This window comes from Anneissia japonica, unplaced genomic scaffold (genome assembly GCF_011630105.1).
Source record: "Anneissia japonica isolate Jap-2015-1 unplaced genomic scaffold, ASM1163010v1 scaffold288187_len55219_cov183, whole genome shotgun sequence".
In the NCBI taxonomy this organism is placed as follows: domain Eukaryota; kingdom Metazoa; phylum Echinodermata; class Crinoidea; order Comatulida; family Comatulidae; genus Anneissia; species Anneissia japonica.
In genome coordinates this window covers 11,773-22,263 of record NW_022733480.1, presented here as the reverse complement: position 1 = coordinate 22,263, position 10,491 = coordinate 11,773, and the positions used below count along the sequence as shown (strand labels likewise).

Here is a 10,491-nt window from a genome sequence, read left to right as displayed (position 1 = left end):
GGGGGGTTATTGGCTATAGAGGACAGTCAATAGTTACAACCTGTTTTTATTTTGATAGTTTAATTTTTCAAACATGGGGTCTTTTGGGGAATAATGAATCTATTTAATCTATGTTGAAAAACATTTACTCCGGCAAATATTTATCTGTTTCCCGGGTGACATCGTCATGTTTTGTGTTGTAGCTATTGTGTAGCAGTTATGTATGGCTGCAAACGAAATGAAGCCTGGACACAATATATAGCATTTATAAATATATTTTTTATTATTGGTAGAGGAAAAATGGCACAGATCCAACCGATCATTATGAAACAATGCCTACAAGAAATCGATAACGCTCTATCATAACATCGTTAAATAACAAAGCCAAAATTTAGAAACCAGGGGGTATATATTGCCTCCTTCAACAAACACTTTTCAAGGTCTGCAGAACATTAAATAGTGAAACGTTTATTAGGCCCTGATTATTCAGGGGTAGTCTGAGAAGGATGAACTGTATTATTTAGTGCTCTCTGATTTTAGTCGAAATTCAGTCAACAATTTAATGCAGCTATTTTATGCATATTATCGGAGTTGCTAGACCAAGAAGGGACCTTTACAAAATATAGGCCTTATAACAATTTTCACCGGTAGCATAATTGAATTCAACCAACCTAAAGCTAATCTGAACGGAAAATGGACACTGCGTAAATAAATTCCATTCTAAGAAATCGAAAGCCTTTTTGAATTTTAAAAATAACTTGTTTCCTGGTTAAAGAATGTTGTGATCCACTACAGTATATCAGATAGGGTGCAAATTGATTCCACAATGAACCTTTCTTTCTTTAACAAATCCACTTTGATCATTATGAACCAAATTTGGAATAAAGTTGCAGACACTATGACTCTAGTTTTATGATTGACGTTTAACAGGAAGAGGACATGTCCTTCATTTAACCTTTTATTTAAAATATAAACAAAAAATTACCAATTATATTCCAGAATCTCAAATACCATTCGCAGGGGATTCCATCATTACCCGGAGATTTACTTTATTACATATTACTGGAAGGCTGAAATGCAAGTTACGATAGCGCATCGTCTTTCGTATGAGATTAAGCCGTTGGTCCCGTGTAGATTATGGCAGGTGTGCATGTTACAGAACGCAGTGCACTATTCGGAAAAAGTTCAGGAGATTGTCTTCCGACACCAGAAGGAGCCCACTTGAAATAAGTCTTCTGCAGACTTTCCTACGTTATCTTTGGTGTTTACACCGAGTAAATTCATTTGATTTTCTGGTGGGGGAGGGGGGTTACTGGCTATAGACGACAGTAAATAGTTACAACCTGGTTTTATTTTGGGGAATAATTAATCTATTTAATCTATGTTGAAAAATATTTACTTTGGCAAATATTTATCTGTTTCCCAGGTCATTTTTTGTGTTGCAGCTATTGCGTAGCAGTTACGTATGGCTGCAAACGAAATGAAGCCTGACTCAATATATTACATCTATAAATATATTTTTTGTTATTGACAGAGAAAAATTGGCACAGATACAACAGAGGAAACAATGCCTGCAAGAAATCGATAACGCTCTATCATAACATCGTTAAATAACAAAGCCAAAATTTAGAAACCAGTGGGTATATATTACCCCCTACAAACAAACACTTTTCAAGCTCTGCAGAACATTAAATAGCGAAACGTTTATTAGGCCCTGATTATTCTTGGGTAGTTGGAGAAGGATGAACTACATTATTTAGTGCTCTCTGATTTTAGTCGAAATTCAGTCAACAATTCAATGCAGTTATTTTATGCATATTATCGGAGTTGCTAGACCAAGAAGGGACCTTTACGAAATATAGGCCTTATAACAGGTTTTCACCGGTAGCATAATTGAATACAACCTAACCTAAGGCTAATCTGAACGGAACATGGCTTACACTGCGTAAGTAACAATTCTCGTCCCTAATTTCAAAATACATTAGCCGTTCTAGTCTGATAGCAATATACAAAAAAAATCTAGAAGCATTAGTAATTTAAAGACTAGATCAATAATATGACTAGTTTAATATATGTCATAAACTACTTTTTAAAATACAAATATTTTCAGTCTTTTATTCATTATTATGAATTTCAACCATTGTAAAATTATGTACTAGGCATATCAATTTTATATGAACCAGTAAAATCTTGAGCAGATTCAGTGTTCTTATTTTATTCAAATTTCAGACTAAAAAAAATATTTTGTTCTTGATTTACACACTTTTAAAAGACAGAAAAGTATTATACAGCAGTACATTACTGTACTGTATTATAAAGTGTATTTCATAGTCAGACCTATTGTGAATAAGGTACAGATAAGACCAAACGAATTTTACAATATTTGTTGGTTTTTCTAGTTAAAAAAAAAAATAAAAACCTCATTTGGCATTTTACCCCAACTTTAATTTTACCTTATTTTGTTTTAGCCTCAGGGTTAGGTGGCGGATTCAGCAATTTGAAATAAAGGGGACCCAGGGTGGGAATTTGACAGATGGAGGGTCTATACCTCCTCAGCCCCCACTCCCCAACAACGTTCTATTTGTGCAGAAGACAGACACAAATAGAAAATCTCTTGACCAGACACAAGCATGATCAGCGGTTGTGCTTTATTCATGTCATTATACTTTACTTCCTATCAGAATAGACATTTTAATTTAAATCAATTTATCTCTATATATAAATAATAATTAAAACACTGGAAATATTAGTGTATATTAAAGTTAATTTTAAAACATATTTATAACAAGGGTAAATTGCGCCTTTTATCAATTTTGAAATTTTCGCATTATAAATTGTTGATTATTATTATTATTTATTATCATATAACCGAGTAATACAATTTTATTTATAATTTAATAAATATACTATACGCTGTACTCTAGTAACATTTTTAAAACACTTTTTATTATCACAGTCACGATTTACACGACGCAATGCGTAAGCAGAGATGGGAGGAAGTATGGCGCATTATTCGAGCCCAACCAGAGCTTGTCAATGAAAAATCTGTACGTACTATATAATTTTACCCAATTTTAAACATTCATATTTAAATAATTATCTCAAAAATGTTCATTTTATAATAAACAAACAAAAGTTACGTCGTTTAATAACATGAAGTTCTACAGTAGATAGAAACGGACAAAATATATTTAACTGTTCACAATATTATAGGTCCTTTATTTTAGGTCTGATAAAAAAGGGTAAAACCAAGACAATGATATGCCTACCTTTAAGTAAATTGCCACCAGAAGAGATAATGGTAATATGAGGCTAGATTCGCTATTGTCACCACTTTTGGGACCAGTGTTTCCATGGTCTTTAGAGGTCTTAAGGCCTGTTTATACTTCAACGATAACGATAAAAAAAAAACTAAAAATCAATTGTTCATACAGAAAATAAAAGAAAAAAGAGAAGTTTTTACACTAGAAAGATCCGATAACGATTTATCAGTTATGCGATAAAAACATATTTTGACAAATCAAATCAGATGACGTCATAATCATGGAAAAACATTAAAATCGTAGTAGTAACAACGATTTTATCGTTTTACCATGATTATGACGTCATCTGATTTGATTTGTTAATTTTTTTTGTTATCGTATATACAATAAATCGTTCGAATCGTCCTAGTGTAAAAACTTCTCTTATTTCATTTGTTCTCTAAATGAACAATCGCTTTCTAGCTTTTTTTTTTATCGTTATCGTTATCGTTGAAGTATAAACAGGACTTTAGTCTTTAATTAGAAAAAAAAAATTATATTTTCAAAAATAAGAGTTATACATTCACTTTTGGCTGCAGAAAGATGGTCTTTAATTGAAGGGTCTTTAATTAGAAGGAGACCTGTAAATTCAAACTTTAAATTGGGTTATATATCAATACCAATGAGACGAGAAACAAATAAAAGACAAGTTATGACATTTGTTTTAAATAACAGATTAGAATGAAGGCTTTAAACCGTTGTTATTTTTTCGTAGGGAAGGATGACGTCATTATATTGGTTAGTGTCGTCCGACTACGCACCAGAAAGTCTTGTGTTGGAATTTTTAAAGATTGCAGCAAAAGAAGTTGTAGACGATGTAAACATGGTAAATTAAGGAGAATGGAGCATTCAATATATATATACGGAAAACGGATTGCTACATTTGTATTTGCTTTATTTAGGCTTATGTAATGGGATTTATATAGCGCACACATCCAGAAGCACTGCTTCAAGGCACTACTACTCCTACCCCAACCCCTGGTTATTGAATACAGAATCAACCATACACAACGTGCATCCGCTCAACTTTCTAGGGAGGATTCCCTAGAATTTAGTTACATATATTTTAGTACCGTATTTCAACATTCGTGATCGTATATGCCCTTTACAACCAAAATTACAATAAATCAAGTTAAATATCTTGTACCGAATTTATATACATATATATATGTTGATAATACTAAAAGCAATTCTGGTTTCATTTTCTCTATTTAATTGTTAATTATTATATTTTTCTTCTTTTCATTTTGTTGCTTGTTTTCGTTTTCTTTTTTTCCTATTTATATTTTTCCTTTCGATAGATAATCCTTTTTATACTTTTCATTGTTTTTTTTTCAATTTATTTTTCGTATTCCTTTCTATGTGAAATACATAAATTAACTTTGATAAAACTTACTATTATATCTGATTTAGGGTAAATGCTTTCAGTGACTAAAATACAATTGTTTTTTCATATGTACGACACCAATTTAAAAAAAAAATAAATATCAATCGTTTGATCCTATAAACAGCAACTTTCACATTTTTAAATCTTATTTTTAGGTCTAGAATTATTACAATGTGTATTTGAATATGTATATACCATTTTCGCGAAATTTTAAATGAAAATTACCTGGCAACTACCACTGGGGGACTTCCAAATGCCTACGCACTTGGCGCTACGTAGCTACCAGTGTGCGTGCGGCGTTCTATTTGGCACAATCTGGCTGCTCAGGGAGGCTAGGCAGGTGGAAGTTCTCCAGAGCAAGTCCAGAATGAGTTGTGAGATGTTGACAACGCTGTTTCAAAATATACCCGATAAATGATCTATATGTTTTGGTAAGTGTATATATATAGTCTTGTTCTAATGTTGTGTTGTATATCTTGTATGTTTTTGTTTCCTGTTTTTATATACTTAAATTGTAGTTTGGTGACAGTAACCTTCATCTATTGGCTCTGTATGGACGAGTAGATTCACTGCGTCGTGCTTTAGAAATTTCTACCACATGCGTGAATTACAAAAACCAGGTACACTGAAAATGCAGCACATTATTCTATAAAAATACGTAATGAAAATTAAAATCAACAAATTTTGTTATCTGTCAATAATATTGGTACACAGTTGTTATTGAAAATGTAGCGGCAGTAGCAGTAGCAGTTGTAGCAATATTTAGTTGGGAAACCCCTCCTTTAAACTCTGCAACAAATTAAGAAGTGGGATATAACAATTTTCAAATCTTTCGATTGTACAGATATTTTTTAATTTTTTCATAAATAAATACTGTAAATTAATTAAAGATTAAGATTCAAGATTCAATATTTCAAAATAAATATCAATAATAATTACATTATGGACAATTACAGATATAGAACAGGTCAATACCACTTGTTGATATTTGGTGCAATATTTATTCTTTTTACTTTAATGTTTTGATGTATTTCTGTATATTTATTTAGTGTTAATAAGTAATTTCAATAATGGCGTAAATATTTTGAATATTTGATATTTGTAATATTGTTTAAACAATTAAATTTTGTTGTTATATTTTTTGACGAAATTTGCAATTTATTTTATTTTTTACAATAATAATTTCAGACTTGTTTTGCTTTTTGGAATTTTCATTATACTAGACTAAATATAAAAATCACCCCAAATTAGTGGTGTTGTAAACACTACATCATAACCTACATCATAAGGACAATTTAATATCTGATATTCCATCCGTTAATTTTTCTTTAGCGAACGTAATTGACCACCAATGTTGTGCGACTATACTCATACGAGGTTTATGCACATTATAGGATGATGATGATGGTGAAGATGAGAATGATGATAGTACCTGTACCTAGACTATCAAATTTAGGGCTATGTGCCAAAAATCTGAGGTCTAAGATTCTGAATAATGAGTCAGATCTTAATTGTTTCGTGCACTGAAAATCTTCATTACATAAACCTTATTGTCACAGAATGAATTAATTTCTTTTGGAGTTATTATTACCTGTTACTAATTAGTACTAACACACCGTGTCTTGCATTTTGACAGGCGGGAAATACTCCACTTCACTACTTGATGTCAGCGAACCACCCATTCCTCGTTCACCGTGGTGTTGCAAAAGCACTATTAAAAGTCGGAGCCAATAGCCATATAAAGAACAAGGTATAAAGTGAATGTTACAATACGATACGATAATTGTATTCGTAAGTTAAAGGAAATCCATTGGTATATTTATGAATTGTTCCCAAAAATATTCCTGTTTGTGTTTAAAAATGACATAGCCAATCTGTGTACAACATGGGGTAGGGACGTTATTCCTCTAAGGTACCCTGCTCTAACCGAAATCGGTACATAGTCCACAAAGGTGACTATGTACTGTGTAGGTCGTGTACTACGTGTACTGTGAAGCTCTCTATGGATTAGAAGTTTTCTTAAACATTTTTCCGTCTCTGGAGCTTAATATTGTATGTTCTGATGATATATTTATTTCATAAAAATTTAAAACATAATCAACAATTAATGATGTACCAGTAAAAACTATTTACCCGAAAATAACCGTCACTAGATCTAAAAATCACTTGTCCAAATGAAATTGTTAATATTGTGTAATTATTTTAAAACAAATATTGGTGTTGATTAAGCCAAGAAAATAAAATCATCTTCCGGTAACTTTTCATTTTATTTACCTAGATCTAAATTAGATTTTTTCCCCTTGAGCCTGTATCTGTAGAGGAGGTATTTAATTTACTTACTTCTCTAGATAAAAATAAAAGTGACAACTTACCTGCTAAATTAATCTATACTGCTGCATTCCACATCCTTGGAATTTTTATTGATTTTTCTAAAGAGTTTGATACCATTAATCACGATATTTTAACTTCTAAACTGGAGGGCACTCGGAGAGTGCATACCTCCCCCCACATCGTAATTCTCCTCAGTATAAATTTCACACGCATACTGTGCCCATGGAGGAGAAAAAAAAAACAAACAAGAAAAAAACAAACAAGAAGACACCGTGGGATTGAGACGGGTTGGTGAAATCTGTCCAGAATACGGGCTGTATGGGGGCATATTTCGCCACACCTACTGGTGGGATTTGAATCCAGGGCCGGTAGTTTGGAAAACAATCTTCTAACAACTACAGCAAACTGTTTTTACATACATTACTTTGAAATTAATGGTCATATGTTTGTTTACACTTTACAGGCAAGCCCGTATAAGCATGCCCATATGGCAAACAGTTATACAAGTTTTTCAATCATTTTGTAATTGATCTTTGACCCTAACACTACAAAATGTACTCACTTCAGATCTTTGGTCATGGAACATTGTGGTCAAGTTTGAAGAGTTTCTGATAAAAACTTTTTTTAAAAAATATCGTTTTCTTGTTCATTGTGACCTTGACCTTTGACCCTTCAACGTTCAATCATCTTGAGATCTTTGGTCAATATTAATAAATGGAAATAAATAAACATGGGCAGGAACATAACCTCCTGCCAACTTCGTTGGTGGAGATAATTGAGGGATCGCCCTTTATCATTGTGTTGGATTTCTGACTATCTTAGTTTGTATCTTCTAATAATTTCAAATCCAATAAGTTAGTTATTAAATGCGGTGTTCCTCAGGGATCGGTACTGGGTGTTATTTTATTTATGATCTATATTAATGATCTACCAAATTTTACTGATTCTTTTGATTTTAAGCTGTTTGCCGATGATTCAAACTTATTAAAACCTTTAGTTGGTAATATTAGATCTTGACGAAGCCAATGTCTATTTCCAGAAGGTAGTAGACTTGTGCAATGCCAACAAATTAACAGTTGATACTGAAAAAACTAAATTTATCATTTTTCGTTAAAGAAATAAAAATAATAATATAAATGGCTCAATCGTGATCAAGGATAATCTAATTTCTAAAAACTGATTTAACCCTATATTAGTACAGTTTTGAACAATTTTCTCTTATTTAAATAACACAATAATGAATTGAATAAGAGACATTAGAAACGAGTATGAATTGTATTTAAACTACGGCATTGCTTTCCTAGATTAAGTTAACCATGACTTACAATGCTTTCATCTAATCTCATTTGACTTTACGGTATTGAAATAAGGGGAAGCACTACGAAACTTATTTAAAACCTCTTTTGGGTTACGCAAAAGAGGTTTGTATGTGCCAGATGCATGACTTTCTAAGTTTATTTCCGATCCGATTTTATAAAAGAGTTCCTCATGATTTAAACGATTATTTTGATATTACTGATCATAAATAGGCCTATAATACAAGACTTAACAATGATTTTAATTTAGCCATCCCACCATGTCAAACTAATTCTGGTCAACCACCATTAAAGCTTTGTTCTGTTATTTTGCATATTCAGTTGCTCCGTCTTTTGTTCATTATTTAAAAAAAAAATAAAATAATAGTAAATGTTTTCTCTTTTAGGTGACGTAGTTCCTGGAATAATTCTTTCAGGAGGTGCAGAAGCTGTAAAGGTTTTTAATGAAGAGTTAGAAACGGGAGAAATCACAGTAAACCACGCACGATTAATGATGACTGGTAAAAATGGTGTGGGAAAGTCGTGTCTCGTTAACACACTTCTTGATAAACGGTTAGTTTCTGATGTAAGCCTGTATCTCTCTTTAATTGTGTTTTCTAATTATTTCCTGTTTTATATCCTTTTTAATTCATGTAGGCCTATTATTTTTATCAGTGTTTAGAGTAATTGGGAATCGTGTCGAAAATGTATCAGTTGATTGTTAAAAATAATGTATTCTGTTTTACAAATCTTTGTTTCACTTCAAGATTATTGTTAGTTTGTTATTTTTGTTTATTTTTATTTTTTTTACAGATTTAATGAGGAGGAACAATCAACCGACGGCATAGTATTGACTACTGCTTTTCAAACCACGGACAATGAGTGTAGTAAATGGAAAGAGCAGAATGTGGATGGTATGACTACATACTTTGTTATGTCTTACATTGATTTTCGCGCCGCACCTTTAGGCTGTAACGATCAACAAGAGGAAATAGTAATTAAGAAAATGTAGGTAGCGGTAGCTTTTACTACGAAGAAATAGGAATTCCAAACTAAGCAGTGCGCATGCGCAGTTACCAAATCTCGTCCGTAAATTATTTATAAAAAAAAAACACAGTGAGCATGCGCTTGGAAATGCTAGACAGCCAGTAAGCATGTGCATTGAAAAAGTGACGTTAAATAGCCATGTCGAGCATTTAATAGCCATTACCAAAAAGAGGTCTTAGGAACCAAATAGCGGCTGCGAAGACGTCTTAAGAACCAAATAGCGGCTGCGAAGAGGGTATGATTATTAACAAATTGTCTTAGAAACCAAACAACGGCTGCGAAGAGGGTATGAAATAAAAACGGGAAAACTATATGGAATATAATAAGAACTCGAGAGGGTCGAAAGCCTCTATTTTGACTGTCTTAAAGCCAATTCATCATGATTGTGTTCGTCCTAGGGAATTGTAATTAAAGCCCCATTCCCGGCAAAATTTCAATTTTTAAGAAAAATCTAATTTTTGTATAATGGTATAAAGATTTATAAATATAATACGGAATTGCTAGTTTAACTGAATTTAGACATTCCTAAGAATGAAAAAAATGTAAAATAAGACTGAAATTTGATTTTTTGTGTTCCACACAAAAAATAAATGCGGATGCATTTTTCATGTTGATTTTGCGATAGGTTGTGAGAAGAAATATCGTAGGCGCCGAAAACATTAGCCTATCCAACGCTACTGGCTAGGCCTAGCCTTACCTCGATTTAGGTTCTGTTATCACACATAAAAACGGCCGACATGATATTTTCCGTTGCTAGTATTGACACTTGTGAAATATAATATTTCATAGGAATTATTTTAACTTTGTTAAAAAACTGATTCTGACTGAGATTTTGACACTTAAACAAACATACCTCAGCCTGTCCCCGATTTATCGTCGGGGACAGTCTTAAGCCGTCGTGAGAAATATTAAACACGTTTAATATTCTACTACGCGACTGCCCCCGACGCACTCCATCGCGTCTGCGTTCAACTCACACAGACCCGACGCGACAAATCGCGTCGGGCTGCGTCGGCCGACGCTGTCTGAGTTGGCCTTTACCGAACGACCGCATTGTGCGAGATGCGAAGTACAAAAAGTAATCTCATTAGAGAGGGCGCTCTTTATTGACTGTATAAAGTATACATAAAAGCGAGAGTATTCCAGTGGA

The 10,491-nt window shown here is 32.7% G+C and overlaps 1 protein-coding gene across 1 annotated transcript in view; it reads left to right on the top strand.

The window, feature by feature from the left end:
* Window positions 1-1,721: 1,721 nt before the first annotated feature.
* Window positions 1,722-10,491, top strand: part of LOC117116200 — a gene marked incomplete at its 3' end in the record, with an annotated part of 19,036 nt that continues 10,266 nt past the window's right edge. The window contains exons 1-8 of the mRNA XM_033260196.1: window positions 1,722-1,924; window positions 2,936-3,026; window positions 3,997-4,107; window positions 5,187-5,288; window positions 6,305-6,418; window positions 7,960-7,999; window positions 8,702-8,867; window positions 9,108-9,208. Coding sequence (XP_033116087.1) covers window positions 1,911-1,924; window positions 2,936-3,026; window positions 3,997-4,107; window positions 5,187-5,288; window positions 6,305-6,418; window positions 7,960-7,999; window positions 8,702-8,867; window positions 9,108-9,208 — 739 coding nt within the window. The remainder of the gene's footprint in view (window positions 1,925-2,935; window positions 3,027-3,996; window positions 4,108-5,186; window positions 5,289-6,304; window positions 6,419-7,959; window positions 8,000-8,701; window positions 8,868-9,107; window positions 9,209-10,491) is intronic.